This window comes from Misgurnus anguillicaudatus, chromosome 11, assembly GCF_027580225.2.
Source record: "Misgurnus anguillicaudatus chromosome 11, ASM2758022v2, whole genome shotgun sequence".
In the NCBI taxonomy this organism is placed as follows: domain Eukaryota; kingdom Metazoa; phylum Chordata; class Actinopteri; order Cypriniformes; family Cobitidae; genus Misgurnus; species Misgurnus anguillicaudatus.
Genome location: NC_073347.2, coordinates 12,540,296 through 12,560,236, shown reverse-complemented (window position 1 = coordinate 12,560,236; position 19,941 = coordinate 12,540,296). Strand labels below are relative to the sequence as shown.

At 38.5% G+C, this 19,941-nt stretch overlaps 1 protein-coding gene across 21 annotated transcripts in view; it reads right to left on the bottom strand.

Annotated features, from left to right (window-relative positions):
- Nucleotides 1-4,160: 4,160 nt before the first annotated feature.
- kcnma1a (potassium large conductance calcium-activated channel, subfamily M, alpha member 1a) overlaps nucleotides 4,161-19,941 on the bottom strand; it is a 263,693-nt gene continuing 247,912 nt past the window's right edge. For 12 of the 21 annotated variants that reach the window (XM_055170791.2, XM_055170794.2, XM_055170793.2 and 9 more), the window contains 6 exons: nucleotides 19,171-19,301; nucleotides 15,730-15,924; nucleotides 15,339-15,457; nucleotides 13,164-13,388; nucleotides 9,762-9,790; nucleotides 4,161-7,489 (listed from right to left, as the gene is read on the bottom strand). In XM_055170791.2, coding sequence (XP_055026766.1) covers nucleotides 7,338-7,489; nucleotides 9,762-9,790; nucleotides 13,164-13,388; nucleotides 15,339-15,457; nucleotides 15,730-15,924; nucleotides 19,171-19,301 — 851 coding nt within the window. In that variant the 3' untranslated portion in view covers nucleotides 4,161-7,337. The remainder of the gene's footprint in view (nucleotides 7,490-9,761; nucleotides 9,791-13,163; nucleotides 13,389-15,338; nucleotides 15,458-15,729; nucleotides 15,925-19,170; nucleotides 19,302-19,941) is intronic. The other 9 variants (XM_055170796.2, XM_055170799.2, XM_073873049.1 and 6 more) reach the window with 2 other exon arrangements.

Genomic DNA, 19,941 nt, shown 5'->3' with positions numbered 1-19,941 from the left:
TTTATTTTCATTTGTGTCAACTTTAAATATCAGTCATTCAGGAGCGGTTTCCCGGACAGGGATTATCTTAAGACAGGACTAGGCCTTAGTTTAATGAAAGGACAAGTTCGGTATTTTACACTTAAAGGCCTGTTTTCAGACGGTTTTGACTGAAATTTGGACATATGCGGCTGCCCCGAGAATTTTTGGGTGTTTGTGTTTCACCTCCCACCTCTACAATGGGTTTAATGGTGCACTGGAACAATCCTTCCTAAAATGCATTAAACTTTCATTTACAAAGACGTGAAACTCACCGAGTGGTCAGGGGTGTTCACTGATATGCTCAGTGCCAACTCCATTAACATGTAGATGTGCTGTGAGGTGCGGTATTACTCTGCGCCGGGAACTTTGTTTCTATTCTTGCAATTGGCAATGGCGGATTAGTGCCACCACCTGGGCTGGAGTGTCTATTATTCAAGCTCTAAGCAGAAGAATGTACGGGTGTGGGGCGTTTGGAAAAAAGGTCCACAAGTTTACAACGAATGCTAAAACACCTGTTGGAAAGCATCTTTTGCATCGATTTTTGTGTGAGCATATCAGTGAACACCCCTGACCACTCGGTGAGTTTCACGTCTTTGTAAACGAAAGTTTAATGCATTTTAGGAAGGATTGTTCCAGTGCACCATTAAACTCATTGTAAAGGTAGGAGCTGAAACACAAACACCCAAAAATTCTCGGGGCAGCCGCAAATGTCGAAATTTCAGTCAAAACCGTTCTATTTCATCATAAACAATCTGAAAACAGGGCTTTAAGTGTAAAATACCGAACTTGTCCTTTAAGAAATATAACTAGTTTTAACAAACTTGCCTTACTAAAAATATTACCTATGTGCATTTTAAGGCAAAACAAAGAGTAGCTACTGATGTATTTTAAGACATGTCAGTGCGAGTTGTTTTCGGTTTTGACAGCTCTTACATTTATTTTAGTCTAGGACTAGTCTAATCCCTGTCCGGGAAACCGCCTCTCAGGGTTTCTATTGATCCAGGACTAGACCTTAGTTATATTAGAACATTTAAGTAGTTTTTACAAACAAACCTTACAAAGTTAATACCGGTGTGCATCTTGAGACAAAATAATAGCACTGATGATTATGTTAGTACAGGGTGTTTTTAAATTAGCGCAACTCAAACGTGCACTTTATTCTGGAACTATGATAAGCCCGTTTAAATGTTTATGTAAATGAACATTCTTGTCATTTACTCATGTTGTTCCAAACCTATTTGGCTTCCTTTATTTCCCATGCAAATTTTACAGAAAAATACTGCTAGTCTTTTTATCTCTCCTTACAATAAACATGAATGGTAACAAAAGCTGCTACTCTCTAACATTGAGCTTAATCTCGTTTGTGTTTCACAACAGCAAGTCTTTGAGGTTAAGTAAATGATGCATTTTTGTTTTTAAAGCACTGTAATATATTACTATTTTGTTGATGGTAGTTGTTTTGTGTGGGCTTTGTGTCTCGTTTCTGTTTTATTGCGAGAGACTAGGCGTATAGGTCTTGCATGGGTTCTTTCAGTAAACATACTGCCAAGTTAAATGGCTGATCAATCAATTTCACTTGAATCGATCTGAATCAGTTCAGCCTGCGTGCACACACAGGGAGCCACTTTATTGTAAATCAATCATTTTGAAAACATCTCACAAGGGGGCCGGTCCTTACTAACAAGCCATACATTTAAACCTACAGGGTGCCACACTTATCAGCCTACAAATCAGAAGCACAGCCAACATCTGCTCTACTTCCTGCGCTTTATTTCAGCCTGGTGGGTTGAGCTCAGATCAGTGTACAGAATTCATGTCTGGACTCAAAACAGCCAAGACAATTTCTTTTCTAGACAAAAAGATCTAATCGCGGTCTATTCGTTTAAGACTAAAACCGAGTAGTGTTGTAATCATAAGATTTGGTCAAGGCACTAAACCTTAAAGGTCCTGTAGAATTTAAAACTGTATTTAACTAAGCATAGATGAATAATAAGAGTTGTGTACATGGTAATGACATACAGCGTGGTGAACCTTAAACACGATTGTTTCCTCCTTCAAATGTAAACCTTGTGGATGCAAAAGGCCGCTGGAAAACAGGCCAATCTCAACATAACACCAAGTGTGATGTTACAGTCGAGCCCCAACATTAAACTACACATTAAAATAAATACAATGTTGTTACAATGCTAAAAACAGTTGTGACTCTTGAGTTAGCACTATATAGCCTACTAGTTAATGCTATATGCTAATGTTTAGGCTGAAGTTCTACTACTAACGTTACAGTGTTGTTTTGAAGGTTCATACTGAAAAGAACACAAACTTACGACTTAGAAACTTCATTATTAATCTCCAACAACATGATCTCATGGAAAGTCGTGTTTATAGTCACTAAAAATGTGATTCATCCATTTGTGTCCATGGCACGAAAATCGTTTCTCCTTCATGCCTTGTGCACGAACGTCTTCCTCGTGTCACTCGAAAATTTCTATAAACAGTTTTTCGTGTCCGTGGCACGACTTTTTTTTTGTTTCATTTCATGTACTGTTTTCTCTTTTTTTCCCCTATTTTTAAATCATTGTCGCTTAGGGTTAGATTTGGGGTTTGGTCTAGGTGGATGTACTTTAGAAAATATGAAAAAACAATGAGAAAACAATACACAAAATGACATGAAAAAGAAAGTCATGCAACGGACACAAAAAACAGTTTTTTTTTATTTGTGCGAGTGACACAAAAAAGACATCCATGCTCAAGGCACAAAAAAGCTGAATTTCGTGCCATGGACACGAATAATTTAATCACATTTTTTCGTGAGTCTAACACGACTTTGCGTGAGATCAGGCGGATCTCCAAACAATTAATTATTCCTCAAATTCTGTATCTTTGTCTGATACAGGCTCAAACATAAAGTCTGCTTACACACACAAAGAACTACTAAAAAAGCTACTCTGAGAAACAGCCAATCAGAGCAGAGCTCAACATTATTATTCATGACCCTTTCAAATAAGGTAATAATTGACCATTTCATTCTAAAGGCAAATCCTAGAACAATCTATCGATAATTTTTGGCACTTAAAGGCGGGGTGCATGATCTCTGAAAGCCAATGTTGACATTTAAAGGGACACAAGGCAGCATTTTTATGTTAATAAATCATCTTCGTAAGTCGGTATATGGTTAAATGACTCATTACATGACGAATGAAGACTCTCTCGCCCGCCCCTACCGTCTATAGGAAGAATACCCCACTTGCAAGTTCGCTGTATCCGACCCGGTGTCCTTCAGTCTCGTAAAGTCTCAGATATAGAAAGCATTTACTCCTAGACACCAGGGGGAGCTAGTAGAGAAATAATACTCAGACTTGCCTTGTGTGCCTTTAAAATCACCTAAACAAACACGCCCCTACCCCAATAGAATCTGGACCTTCTTTTGATAGACCTGCCCCACACATACGCAAACAAGGCAATGATGTCGGTTAATAGACACGCCCCTTACTGCTAATTTTCATTTTTTTTTTCATCATGCACCAGGCCTTTAATAAAGCCACATACCTACACTATAAAAAACACGATACTATATAGCACCAAAAGTGGTTCTTTGCTCGTAATCATAGAAGAACCATTTTTAGTGCTACATAGCACTATATGGTTCTATACGGGTGCTACACATGGTGCTTCATTGGTGCTGTATGGCACTTAGAGTGGTTCTTCTATGATTGCGAGCAAGGAACCACTTTTGGTGCTATTTAGCACCGTTTGTTTTTGGAGTGTATGTAGATATCAAAGAAGAATTTAACATATTTTTTCAATGTTTTCTTTGGCACCTTTAAAAGTTTTATGTTTTATAAAAGCATGACTGAAATAACTTTTCAACATACGAAAAAAAGTGAAAACCTTTTTATGTACTGTATGCATTACAGGCTGAAGATGACAAATTTGTAAGGTTATCATTTATATTAGCAGACGTTCGAGAAAATTGTGATTTATGATTGGATGCCAAAAAAATCATCTCTGACACGTGTATTTGGCCTTAACAATGTCCACTGGTCAATAAAGTTCACAATTGTGATCTCATTATCTCTAGCGCAAATATGTCAAGTGTAAATCAACTCAAGCAATGACTCAAGTAACATACCAGTCACCTATAGAACACAAATACATCCATTTTAATTTGAGAAAATACAAAATGAAACCATGTACAATTTATGTACAGACTTTTTGTACAAGACAGTATGTTTATCAGCAGGTTATATTTGACAGAGTCAGGTAGATCAGCTCAGCACCAGCATCTTCGCGTCCATTTTAACGTCCCTTTATCCTGTAATGACGAATATGCCAATAATTACATGTATATGATTATTTACCGAAGTGGAAAAGAAAGACAAAAACAAACAATAATCCATACTCAAGTTCAGCATGTTAAGACTTAATTCCCTCCGAGGATTTATTCTGTTACAGTCATCCATTTTCTTTACACAGCTTTTAAAACTCGTCCTTTACAGTAGAATAAAATAGCCAAAATATGACACGTGTGTATTACATCAGTAAGGTTTATATGTTACTTAAAAATAGTTCATTAAAACACACTTGAATACATTGACAGATGATCCGACTAAACATACATACGGTAGTACTAGCAAGCATCTTTCAGTCATTGGTGTGATGTTTTGTTTCTTTATTTGACATATTTTGTCCATTTTCAATGTAACAGGACTTAAGCACAGATTGCATAGGCATGTGCCCGTCAAAATGCCACTTTTCGCTCTAGTGGGTCTTATAGCGTTCCTCCTTTGGTGTTTATACACTGCCTGGCACCATGCTGACATGGAGGCAAAGATGGCTTGGATGTTCTCCATGCCAGTATTAGATGCCATAATTCATACCAACAACTGACTGACTGACTGATGCTAGTAGACGACACATTTAATGGCACTGATATGATCTGATTGCATGATGTACAAATAAATTGCATGATAATTGTACATTTGTTGCAGTGGAGATAAAAATACAAGCATCACCTCGTACCTTATTCTCTCAAGTAGGGAAAGAAAAGAAATTAAAAAACGCCAGCTTTATTTTGTAGTTTTGTCATCAGGATTTCTACCTGAGAAAAAGCCTATAAGCAAAACTGATTCAAACTAAAAATGCTGATGACAAAATGGAATGTAAAACCCTTATCAGAAATAACTCTTCAAATGCAACCTGCTGGCCTTACCGTCCCAATAGCCATCCCATCGTTTCATTACAATAAAAGGACTTTATATAGGAAATAATGTACATTTACTTCAATTAATGACTCTTAATCTTTTTTGTTTTCAGGCTAGCAAGTATGTTATTGACAATCCAATTAGGCTATACATACATTTGACTCACATTATTATGTTTTTTATTTATTAAGAAATCTACTTGCTACAAAGTGTAACACCAATGTAATCACAATTCAGAAAATCACTTCAGGACAAAGCCTAATTGTCCAGACAAACAGTAAAGCTGAGATCATTTTACTTCAGAAACCAAAAGTGGACTAAAACGGGCAGAATTTTATACAACATATTTTGACACAGCTCGGTTTCAATCATCGACTCGGTGGATGGAAGTTGTTTTTCATCTACTGCTGATTGAAGACATACGTTCTTCTCATTGCACACATTTAAATGCATTTTGATCAAATTACACACGAAAGCACTCGAGCACGTTCCTCTTTTAACCGAGACCTAATTTAGGTCAAACATCGATAAATCTACCCTCAGAACAGAGACAAACATCCCCTCCTCCTTCTCATCATCATCATCATCTCTAAATCTATCTGTCTGAGGATCAACATCGCTTTAACTTGGAATTACAGAAAAGTGTCACATCGTTTGTTTTCATCTGAAAATGATTTTTAATGGTTTAGCTACAGAGGTCCTTTCAAAGCAGCCTGAAATTGTACTCGTAAGAGGTTTTACTTATCTTATTTGATGTTGCGTGATACTGTATGTTCTGTCGTCGGGGACCAGAAAGCGGACCGGTGTAGCTATTACGATATATATTTAAGATACATTTCGAAATAAAGTTCTCTGGTATGTATAAAAATAAGTACAAAATGATTACACTCATGGATTAAAAAATAAGTATGTACTTATGTATAAATCTGAGCACTTGAAGCAAAGTCTGTGAAGCATCGGTTTACGTACCACTGTACTTAAAGGTACAACACAGTTGATATTAAACGAGTGACGTTCCATCCATTTAGTCCATAGCAAGAATCAAGGCTGATAATTGAACAATATGATTGAGCTTACACATTTGTTTTAAACAAATGGCATCACGGTTGGTCACAGAGAACATCCAAGCACTTTTTGCCTCTGTGCCAACCCTGTGCCAGGCAGTGGCTACACCCAAAGGAGAAACCAGTCATGCCCACTTTTGCAATGTGTGGCTATTTGAATTAACGTATTTAGAGATGTTTCAGCTCAATCATTGTTCAATTATCAGAATGATAATCTGTATTTCTCAAAGAAACGTCACACCAGCAGTCATGGGTGATGGAAAGACATTAACAGAAGTAGTGCATATCCTCAATGTATTGCCAAATTGGAAAGCTACGTTGGGACGACCTTTAGCAAGAATTACAAGTACACCAAACACATTTTCAAATACATATGTGCTTGAACAGTCTACAGTATATGGATGGAAACTTTCCTGATGCCATACAGTACATTTAGGTTACTTCAGGCAAAAATTCGGTACACACATATGCGGGTGTACGGCAACGGACATTTGTAAAGCACACGCCATTCCTTTAACAGCCTTAGCCTGGAAAACCGATCCCATCCTCGAGAATCGAGGATACGCTCGCGAGTCTTTATTATGTGTAAAGTTGTAGTGCAAAAAGAAACAAAGGATGTGTGTCTCAATCGGTGCGGCTGATGCGATGCTTCAGAAGAGGATCTTTGGAGAGCGTTTGGATGAAATGAATGACGTGACCCTCATACTCCATGACACGCACCCGGAGTGCATGGAGTCAGGTCAGGGTGGTGGTGAAATATTGCAAAGAATCACAGGAAGTAGTTTTTTCTCTCTTTTTTTGCCTGTTAACATAATTTAAAAAGTGCTAGGGGCTGTACAATCCTTACTTGATTGTCATTATGTACATCACTATGTATACATATTACATATAAAAGTATGGAAGTGACATTAAAGGTATACACAGTTCCGGTTCTACGATCGCGTCGGACCCTCGAGTCGCACAAGGGCACGGTCACGTCACGGTTCGCGTTCGTCTCTTTTACAGCAGGATGACCCGACTCCCTCCGTGATGTTAAAGGCTGGGGATTGGTTCAGCATTCGTCTTCGACTTCTCGAATGGGTGGAATCAGACTGCTAGTGGATTTGTACTGATTGATTTGGTTGGCCATGTGAGTGCTCATGGGCTTGATTTGAATGTTCCTCGGGTACGCGTTTTCTGCTTCATCTGTAAACCATCTCTTTTCTGCGGGACAGCCGGGCGGGAGAGAAGCAGAAGACGGAAAATAGCATTAATACGTGTCGTTTTCAGAATTAAACATATAGTAGATCTTCACTCTCACTTTATACAGGAATCGGTAATTCACATTCAAGATGACAGAGAGAACACACACACAAACAAACACACACAAACTGTAAATTTATTACTAATTTTATGAGGCAGCAAAACGTACGGTATGTAAAAGCGCTAATCAAAAATTGTGTAATAGTCCACAATATTCGATAATAAAAATAATGTTCAATGTATTATCAATTACTTTGGTCTGCGATGTCATCTGCCAAGTTTCCCACTGACCAAACTAATGACATCACAGACCAAACTAATCGATTGAAAACATTTTTCATTATCGGTTATTATCGACTGTTATCAAATGTTCGATTAGTTGTTGCAGCCCTATCCTCCGAATAAGGATGTAAGCTGGCAAGTTTCATAAATGCACCGAAATTATATTTCCTATGAATGTTCAGGGTCAAAGCATCAGATTTAAGCCACACGTAGGGCCGCGGCGTCTCTTCTCATCGCATTCACAATTTCCTAGGCACCGTGTCATTTTCCAGCACTCCAACATTTTCGACTATACCTCTAGCTTGAAATGTACTGCACACCTTGGAGTGTCAGGCTGCGACGAGCCGCGGGGGGAAAGTGTCACGGTGCAGTCGTTTGATGTAAGTGGAGCTGTGCCTGAGGAGGTGCAAGGAGTCAGCCACCTCGCTCCCTTCCCCTGAGTTTACTACTGATGGTGGCACTTACATCGCCCCGAGACATCCTCTGGCTCCACAAGGGTTAAAAGAGCCAATTTCAGCACTGGGACGCTCATCACGGTTCCCTCACGCGGATATTTGGGGGGAATTTGGGCTGAGAGCGGAACACTTGTCTGACTTTTCGTCTGGTTTGAGTAGGGAACTTTTAACGGACTGAATCTACGTGTTTTTTTGTTGTTGTTGTTAAATACATTCAGAAGCCACTTGAGGTTGTGCGTTTTCCTCCATTTTTAGAAGTGGCACCAAAATACTGTAATAGGTAGTAATATGGTGATATATCAGCATTGGATGGATATCAGTATCGGTATCACATCACTGCTACTAGTAATTAAGTATTCATAATTGGCAGCTGCTATTTACACTAAGTAGCGTTAGATACTATTTAAAACCAAGTAAAAAACATATTTTCTATTTATAAAGTGACAATATTAGCATTTTCTTAGGGGTATGCTATTTATAGTAGGTGAAAATACATTTTGTTAAATAAATAAAATGATCAAATTGTCAATAAGTGTAAATACTAATTAGATAAGGCAGATACTTTTGCAACTCAATATTTTTGTAGATTAACTGTATCCAATAATTAACATAAAGTGTAAATGATTCAGTTTATTACAATTAGGGCTGTCAATCAATTAAAAAATGTAATCTAATTAATTACATACTCTGTGATTAATTAGTCTAAATTAATCGTATACATACTTTTTGCTGTGAAAGTATTAAAGGAACACGCCCACATTTTGGGACTTTACCTTATTCACCATATCCCCCAGAGTTATATAAGTCCATACATATCTTTCTCATCTTCGTGCGTGCTGTAACTCGGTCTGACGCAGCCCCCGCTAGCTTAGCTTAGCACAACGACTGGAAGTGAATGGCTCCAGCTAGCATACTGCTCCCAATAAGTGACAAAATAACGAGAACAATTTCCTATTTATGTGTTGGGATTTGTATAGTCACACCATGTACAAATAAAAAAGGTCATATGAGACACAGCCATCTTTTAACAGTTTACATACTGGGAACTATATTCTCAGAAGGCGAAGTACTGCTACTTGTGCGGACTGATTCTACAGATCTACATGTAGCAACAATGTACAGACACACAGACCTCTCACACAGTCTTGAAACAATTAAAGAAAACCTAATGGGAGATATATGAACAAAAGAAATTGAAGTGAGGGGGACTACTGAGAGAGATCACTGTAGTCTAGCAGATGAGCAGAGAGAGAGACTGAGGATGAAAGTCAACCACATGCAATGCTGGGATGATCCTAAGCATGACACAAGTTATTGAAGGGCAGTAGCAGCAGCAGCCATTTGCTTTTTCAAAGAAAGCAAAGCTGAAAAGTAGGCATGATTTCCTTAGAAAGTAAAAGCAAATCCCTCTCATAACAGTGCTCCACAAGGACAGAGTTATGATTAAAAGATCCCACAACAGGTGCTGTATCATGCAGAATTATTAACTTGCATACCTGGACCCATTCTATTCATCCTTGTTGCACTTTAGAAAAAAAAGTGGTCTATGTAAGTTTTACAGTTGAATTAACAGGACTCATACAGAATCATCATATTTGGTCTACATTTTAAGTCTTGCCAACTTAACTAAAAAGCATTTAATGATTTATTATTGAAGAGCGATGCAAAGATACAGTATAAAAAGCAAATAATTTTTACAAGAACTAAGAACTATACCTAGTAGTTTTAACTAAACTACTATTAAAGAATGCAAGGATTATGTTTGATTTTATTCAATTGATCAAACACTCTTCAATGCACTTCTCAGATACGAAACATTTGCTAAGGCAAATAAAACCAAAACTATTCTACAAAACTAATATAAATCTATTTTTATATCTAACTAAGGGGGAAATGGTAAATGTTTCGAAATTAAACCTTTTAGGCACGCATTGTAACAGGCATTGATATCAATGCAGGGTTTTACAACATCCAATGATACCTTGCAGCAACTCTTCGCTCTCCAGTAGAGATCACCATACAACAACATCATGGAGAATGTGAAGATTTCAATTACCCAAATACTAATCTGTTTATTCAAGGCAGGATTGTTTAGTAAAATATACACCATAAGGGCTCCTGCACCTGCAAGGCAATCAGGGACGTGGAAAACCATTTCTGCTATGACGACAATGTCTAGAAACACTACCTGAAAAAAATAAAATCACTGAAGCATAACTAAAAATAAGCCACTAAGACAGACTAAAACATGATGCAAACAAACAATGATTGGACAAACAGGAAGGAAGGCAACAAATGAGTTTCCTTGCAGTTATTGTTTGCGTTTATGTCTGATGACAAATTATCTACAATTTCTATAAACAAATACTGGTATGAAGACACAATTGTACATTTATTCTTTATAAAACTTAATACTCACAAAACGGTTCTTTCTAGAGGTCTGCACGGGACACTTTTTTTTACGTATTTCCTGACAAATTTTAGTTTTATTGTGCGTGTAACTGCATGTCTTCTCAAAATTGTTGAAATGAGGGAATAAGGATTATTGTCTATTTTTATTGTCACTAAGCACAATAATGTGTCTTGTGTAAAATCATCAACTCAGATTGTAAAAAAATTAAGGTTAAAAATAGGAAAGTAAAATGAAAGCATTCTTGCTTAAATACTAAACTATTTAAACAACCATAGAAAAATTGTTTTAGAGATTATAAAGGGAAAGTTCACCCAAAAAGTCTGTCATCATTTACTCCACACCCACATGTTGTGTTAGCAATGTTTGTAACCAAACCATTTTTAAGCACCATTGACAGTGTTGGGGTAACGCATTACAAGTAACATGCATTACGTAATAATAAAATTTTTCTGAAGTAACGAGTAAAGTAATTACTTTATAAATGTACACATTAATATTTGAGTTACTTTTTTAAAAAAGTAATGCGAGTTACTTTTCAGTTTAATTAATATAATTTTAAAATAAAATAATGTACTGAATTAAACTGAACATATTAACGTAGAGTTGCGCCTGACCGGGAACAATTTGAGTCAAAAAACGGAGATGGCAGGCCAGAGCTTGACATTTTTGCGATTATAAAAAACACCTGCAAGGCCTGAAAGAGATCAAGCCTCAGCCAAGTAAGAAAAAGTAACGCAAAAGTAACTTAAATGTAATGTAAGCATTACTTTTCATGAAAACGCAATTAGTTACTTTTCTGGGGAGTAACTTCATATTGTAATGCATTACAGGCTATCCGTAGCCTGTGCGTAGGTCTGCGTAGCCTGACGTGCACCTCGCAAAAATTTTAACAGCACGTCAGATCTACGCGGACCGCAAGCGTTGTGATTGGTCCACCAGAACCCCTCCCGTCAGGAAAAAAATCTGTGTCAAAGGTATTTACGTTTGCGACTGTGAAAACAAAGATAAGCGAAGTTGAGGAGTGATTCAACTCAAACTGCAACAAAAGTCACTGTTTATTTACTTCCATCATTGCTGGTCTTCTCAAATCATACACAACAAGTTGCTGTTTCTTCTTCGTTTGTGGGTTAACTTGCCAAGCTTCTTCTTCTCTGACAGTGGGTACTGCCTACCAGCGGTTTGCGCTCGTGTTTGCACGTCGACGCGGAGGACGACGCAAAAGTATAAATGAGAACCGACGCGGAACCTACGCCATCGCGGCTACGCCGTAGGACCTACGCACGACTATAACAAGCCCTTTACACGTCTTGAAAAGTGAAGCTGCTTGCTCTTTGGTCGCCCCCTGGTGGCTGGCTGCAGTACAAGACATAAACACTGCCCTCTCCATTCAAAAGAATGGGACTCGGATCTAAATAAAAAATATTTTGGTCCTTAGTTGTAATCATGCTGATATATGTTTTATTATTCATTTTTGTGATAAGTTTCATTTTAGCAAGTAATTTGATGCTATAGAGACGGGGTGTGTCAATATGATTGGCGTGATTGAATTGTGCATGCAAGCGTTTGGGTGAGAGTTTGATACTGCGGCTCCGCCTCTGGCTCCACGAACAATTTCTTCAGCGCATGCCCTGGCTCCAAACTGGCGTTTTTACGTAACATGGCAGCGCCCATGGTTGGACCTTTTAGGCTTAAATTCATTGCCATTAAAGGAACCAACATTGCGTTGTACATCTTTCTTTTACAGACTATGGTTTTGTAACAACATGAGGGTGAGTAAAATAATTTTCATTTTTGGGTGAACTTTCCTTTTAAAACTTTAAATTATAAATGCTAAACTCTCTTTCAATTTGAAGCGCAGATTTTTATTAACATTTCTGCATGATAATGTAAAATAATTGTTAAATAAAACTTTGAACAGAGCAACTAAAATATTCAAAATAACTATGGACAAAATATGGAAGAATTCCCAACATTATTGAGAACTGAAGTTTGCTTCTCACATGTTATTTTTAACTAGACAACAAAATAACTGTTCTCCAAGACTGACCACTACCGCAACAACCCCCTTTCAAAACAGTAAGGATGCCTTGCATCAAACAATCGAAACAGATCCTGCGGGCAGACCTCTAGTTCATCCATAAAACCTACAAACCTCAGTATATAGATGTAACGTGGTTGTAGTAAAAATGCAGCAGCGTTATGCAGACTGATGCTAGTATGATCCTGGGTTAAGGTGCAGTTGAAATGAGGCAATGATCTTATGGTCATAAGAGTTCAGTATGTGGTCAAGGCAAGGGCCACATGCACATAACAATAATGGAGCAAACACACACACACACACACACACACACACACACTTATAGTTTATGTAAGTCTTCTAAAACCACAAACATTTACAGACATACACACACACACACTCGCGTACAGTCGCTCAACTAGGTTAAAATCATACAGTAAATGAAGGCCAAGAGGTTGAGCATCTTACTTCTGTTTGTCACGGGCTTCGCGTGCTTTGCTGCTGCGGTTTTGCCGGTTTGTGGGGGGGATGGAGTGGACCGATGAGCTCTTCTTGCTGGATGAATGGGAGGAATGGGAAGAGTGGGACAGGCTCGCTCTGGACTGGCCAGCGTTGTGGTCGAACTGCATCAGACAGAAGATCAGATCCGTGGGCACCAGCTCGAACTCGTAAGGCGGGTTTGTGATGACATATCTGTGCACATGAAGTAAAGACACATACATTCAATTAGTCTCATACAGAAAAGTCTACACTGTCAGAAAAAATGGTCACATGGGCAATAGCTTTTAAAAAAGGACATCACAGTACTTCAGAGGTACATATTGGTACCAAAGAGCGCATATTACTACCTTAAAGGTACATATTAGTACCAGTGGCAGCCGGTGACTTCTTTTTTCGAGGACGCTCGATGTGAAGTTTGTCACAACATGTATGTAACGTGTGTGGTTCGTGTGCATCACGTGTCATGCCAAAATAAGTGCCTGCTGCAGACGCATCTAAAGGGTTTATGATAAAAGAGACACTCGCGTTTGCCAGATACTCACATAATCTCATGCGTAATCAGAGTTTACTGTTAAGGGAGTGTCTAGCGTATTTAGGGAACGTGAGCGTCTCTTTTATCATAAACGGTTTTGACGCGTGTGCAGTAGGCACTCATTTTGACAAAAAACGTGATGCACACAGGATCTCTCGACACGCAGGACACATATTTTGGAAAAGGGAACCACACACGTGACAATCCGTACACTTATTTTGAATTAGTGCATCCTCGGATGAGCAGTCACGAACCGCCACTGATTGGTACATAAGTGGTAAATATTACGAGTATTGACCAAATGACAGCTAGAAACCATTTTTTGTGTAGTTGTTGAAATAGGACACAATGGCCGGCACACACATAGCCGGTTTCTATTTATTAAAATATATATTATTTAATATTAAAATATGTGCTTTTTTAGACATTTGGGCGGGGGTCAACTGTATTTCATGCATTCTAACTTATTAACACTGTTTAAGAGTTGGTTTCCTTTTACTAAACATAGACAAAGTGTCAAAACAGCAGTTGGATGTGTTACAGAGTATTTATGTGCCGAATGCACTTCGCCAGGGTTCGCACATGTTTCGGAAAGTTTTTACAGCTTACATATCATGGGTAGACCTTACGTAGCATTTATTTTTATGGGCACTTCGTCCAGAAAACCACGCCCATATGTCAATCAGCCGGAGAGGGAGACCCGAGGACGCTAGAAGTCACAGGCATTACTTCACACGACAGCTTTGTTTTGTATATCAAGACTCAACAATGGCACAAAAGAAAAAGTGTGTTTTTGGATGTAAGGAGAAGAAAGCCAGCAATATGGAAACAATGGATATAGTTTGTTTATCTGGGGTAGCAGCGGAGTTTGGCGTGTGTTTGTTCAACGCTGGATTTCGTTGAACAGTCCGTCCAGAAAAACGTGATTGTGCGATTGCATGATTCAATGCATAATCATCCAAAGTCTGCATATTTATGCGGGGGCCGCATTTTTCCAAATACGCTGCACTTTAGCTGCGTAAATTGCAGATTTCCACACGCAAAACATGCGGGGCATGCATGATTTCATAATTCTCTCATTTTCGTAGCAAAAAGGCATATATCTTAGCAGAAAGTTGAAAAATGTAGCATTTACTTCACACAAGCACAGCCATGTCCCCTGTTGCTATGGAAATGTTATGAAGTGACATAATTACATGACATGAACATCATTGAAAAGCTGCAAGTTCCCACAGTTTTTGTAAGATCTCTCAATTTTTGCAAGTTCTGCCAAATTCGTTGCACAAATTGCATAAATATCCCGCATATTCCATCACTTTTTTTTAAAAGTGCCGCAAGTTCAAGGATTTTGCCCTCAATAATAACAAAAAAACTACAAATCTTTCTGGAAGGACTGGTTGAAAGTTCCAACCGGGTCATGAGACTTGTTGGAAATCGGCACATGTAGTGAATCATAAGTTATCCAGTTTCCTAGTTAGTGCAGTCAACAGAGCTACTAAGCGTGACGTAGGCCTTATTATCCCCGTTGAGCTACTGTATACGCCTATACGACAGTAATGTAATGGACTAAAAGCCCATTCAAATGAAATGGGAAAAAATTAACAGCTCACCTTTTCATACACTGGCTTGGCGCACCTAAGTGTGCATCTCGTAATCTATAGATGCCGAAGCACAGCATGTTGTACGTTTTCAATGCTTTACAAAATAAGTCTCCGTAGCAGCCACCATCCTGGAAAAACAAAACCACAGTTCTTTAATCATTTATGGTCTATTATTAATTTATAATATTCAAATACAATGCATGTCAGGTTTCACAAAGCCAACAACGGTACTTCACCAACAATATTCTCTTCATACACAGATACAAAAGCATTTCTTCAGATCTTTGCATGTTCAGCTCATTCACTTTGCATTAGCGGTCAGGGACCGCACCGGACGCGGGAACGGACACTGTTGGGTGAAGTGGCAAAATGCGTCAGCTCCTCTTAACCATCCACTTACCCCCAAGTCTGCGAAGGGCCCGTCGTACAAGGCTAGCTGGGCGACCCGACACCTGTCCCTGTTAGCCAGCGTCTGTGGCGTGCTGTAGCCACCTCTCAGAGCGTTCTCCTCTGCCAACAGGGCCTCCAGCTCCGGAGTGGCGCCTCCCGTGACCAACGTCCGGATCAGGGTGAGGATATTATCATTGAAGTATGTCTGCCAAGATAAGGGAGAAGATCCGGACGTGAGCACCATTAGAGTCACAACTCAAGACAGTCCGGATTTTGGAGCTGTCCTGAGTGCTGTTATCTAGACCCTGATCTGTCTCGTCTCATTTCACTCCCTGGGAAGGGAAGAGACACAGGAATGCAATTACGCCAGCTGTTGTTGCTGTCTCCTCCCTACGCGCATCCATTTTGGTATCACCAGTCATGCTTAACAGCGGTGCATTTTGCACACGAGGCCATTTTAATTATCATTAATGTAACTAATTGTTTTTAGATCTCATAACAGAATGAGGGGGGAGATTTTTCATTCAGATTTAGCGAGAATGATTCTGTTTTGCATTTCCTCAAATTAATATGTATATATATTTTCATTATTAAATTTCATAATCATGTTACACATTTAAAACAGATTTTAAATGCAGTTTTTTTTACCCCTAACTGTATGTACTGTTACTGTATGATGTCAACCGTCTGCTGATACAGCAGATTGCTGATAAAGCTATCAAATAATTAGGTACAAAAATAAAAGCTCATAAGGTGCTTTGTGTGAGCACCAGAGCGCCATGTCACCGAGGGCCCGTGCTGGAGTGACACCTCTCCGGGCCCCTGACAGCAGCATTCAGGCGAATGATGGATGAGAGCTGTCTATTAGCAAGCTTCACCTTTGTCCAGAGTGAAATGCACTTGAAGGCTGCTTTGTTCTAACTTCACTCAAAGTGAAAGGTACTGGAATTAAGCCATCATACGGATAGGGGAGATAGCAGCGGTCGTAGGTGGCGAGGAGAAAAAACGAAAGTGAAAGGGGAAAAAACCTATCTTTCCTATTCTACCCGAAATGACACTGTTAGGAGATTAGAGCTTTTGGACCCCGTAGCAGCCCACCTTGCGTGTCAAGGTACGCCATTAAAGAAAACTTGAGCACTTACCTTGTTAAAAGATCTAATAAGACTCTTGAAAGTTCATTTCATGACACATTATGTGAGGAGTCTTGGCAACAACTTTCCTTTTGATGTCACCGCTGCTGACAGCGCTGTCTGATCAATGTGCCATTTCATTTACCAACCTCTGCCTACTAGTAACGCCTGAGCCCTACATCTAAAGCAGCCGCAGGATCTCTCCTTCTTATACGTTATTGCAGAAATCTCAGACAAGCTTTCATGTAATTCTATATGACATTTTATGATAGGAGAGAGAAATGATCTGAATGCTGGTAACACAATGAAAAAATCTATTTCAGATTAAGTGAACTAAGCGGCTGCTTAGGGGCCTGTGGCCACCAGTGAACCCTCAGAAGCACATGAAATAACAGTTTGATTTTCCGTTCAAGCTGTTCATCTAAAATTGAAAGTCCTGAAATTATCTTATCAAATTGAAATATACTTATAATGCAAGGTTTTCGTGTTTTTTCCCCCAGACATTCTGTGATCCATTTCCAAGGTATAAGCTGTATTTACACAAAATTAATTAAATCATTAAGTCATGTAATTGATTTGATATTTACATTTAAAAGTCCTGATCCCATTTTTCAAACTTTAGTTAGTGTGTAATGTTGCTTTTAGTGCATAAATAATACCTGTAAAATGATAAAGCTCAAAGTTCAATGCTAAGTGATATATTTTCTTTAATAGAAGTCCCCTTTCAAAGCCTACAATGAATGGCTGGTTTGGACTACAGCCCCCTACTTCCTGTTTGACTGACGTCAATAAAACAGTTTTTGACTAAACTCCGCCCACAGAAATACATCAGTCGCTCAAACGGCTCTGCTAAGCTAAGCTGCTATCGAATCACAACACACTAAACAAGCTACAGAATCAGAACTCGTTACGTATTTCTAAAGGAGGGACTTCATAGAACAAGGAAGACATCAGCCCTTTTTTAGGACAGTGAAAACAGCGCTATACAGATAAGTAAATTGTGTGAAAAATACAGTGTTTTTTTTACAGATGAATCATGAATACATGTTAAATTGCGCACCATAAACACAATCATAGCTTCAAAAACACAGGAAAAACGGGACTTTTAATATATATTACAAATATATATTTTTAAAAGATATTATAATTAAAATTTTATTTTTACCTGGTATACCTGCTGTATGTTGCTTAACTCTTTCGCCGCCATTGACGAGATATCTCGTCAATCAAGAGAAAACGCTTCCCTGCCAATGACGAGTATTATCCACCAGGTGGCGCCCTTCCGCAACTTTTTAAACCCGGAAGTATTGCCCTATGGCAAGCGGTTGCATGTCCGTGTCTGTTTTAAAGATCGCTCTGAATGGGATCTCTATAAAAAGTCCGTCACAAAAATGGAATTATCTCTGCTTTTTGCTCAAAATGTGGTGTTTTTGCAGAAACCTACCTATATTCAAAAGCTGATTAAGAACTACTGAAGGTAGGATGAAAAGTTTTTTTTTTTTGTTTGTTTGAAAGCAGAGGGTCTGTTCTTTCATTTGGTATATTGTATGTTTATTTATTTAAAGAAGAACATTTTCTGGAAGGCATTAAACTTTTGTGAAAATCATGAAAAACGCTGGTGCTGGCTGGCAACTTTTTAAAAAAACGCTGGCGGCGAAAGAGTTAAAAATAAAATATATTGTGTCCAGTTGAAAAGTTTGAAAATAAAATTTTTTAGTGTTGCAATACTGCAACAGCGTGAAACCGTGGTATTTTGGCTTAAAGGATTACTCCACTTTTATAAAAAAAAATCCTGATAATTTACTCACCCCCATATCATCCAAAATGTTGTTGTCTTTCTTTGTTGTTGTCTTTCCAAGTTAAAAGTTCTTATTTTTTATTTTTCACTTGATAAGACCCTTGTGCCTTGGTTGGGATCGTTTGGAGCCCTTTGAAGCTGCGTTGAAACGGCAATTGTAAACTACATTGAAACTGTAAACTGTTGAGGTCCAATAAAGTCCACTATATGGAAAAAAATCCTCGAATGTTTTCCTCATAAAACTTAATTTCTTTTTGACTGAACAAAGAAAGAAATAAACATCTTGGATGACATGGGGGTGAGTAAAATATCAGGATTTTTTTGCAAGTGGAATATTACTTTAAGGTCATCATACTGCCAAAATCTCATGGCGGCCAATGCCTGAGTACAACTAATAACATTGATATTGGGTATGTTAGATTTATAGAGTGTAAATAATCAAGCATTGACAACAGTCAATCATAGGGGTACCGAGGGGGCCCCAATAAAATTCAAGCCATCGGCTAGATGGTCGCTAACTCACCGCACTCATCAGGGAGTCCAGTACGCTGATTGCAAACGCTGTACCACAGGCGAAAGGCTGGGTCAGATACAGCTCCGTATCTGGGTCATCATCATCGTCTTGGTCCAAAAACTGAACGTTGGAGTCATTCACTGCAGTACAGAGAGAGAAGTTTGAAAACTGTCAAAAGAAGAATCTGACGAAGTCCTCCAACAGTCAGGACAGGAGATTAAGGGTGGAAAAGTGAGAGAATTTCTCACCACAGGTCGGAAAACAGATGAAGTCAAATAAACAATAGGGATGAAATAATAATAAAAAACTGCATGCACCTCAGTGAGCCTGCATGCAGAAAATAATAGAGATTTAAATATTGACCATAAAAAATTATGTAATCTACGTAAATTAGTTTCTGAATAATCTAGGGTGTGTTATAGTTCGGTTCTTTCGGTTCTTTTGGTCCGGACCAAAAAAGAAACCAATTTATTATGCGTTCACACTGGCATTTTATCAGCAAACCTAAAATAACAAACCTTAATGGGCAAGGATAAGGTCAGCACCAGATTGGTGTTGACGGATTTTATACGACAGAAATATGCTGGAGTAAACATGCTTATTTTATGCGTCTTTATATGTAGGTATTATTAACAGCTCAGAGCTAATGTATTTTACTGTCAAACATTTCAAAAACGTAAGCCTTGTATGCATTTTTTTCATCATACGGTTGATGGGCCAAATGTTAATGAGGCTCTTTACCTCTCCGTTGCTCCACATTTGCCCTCTGTTCATTTTGTT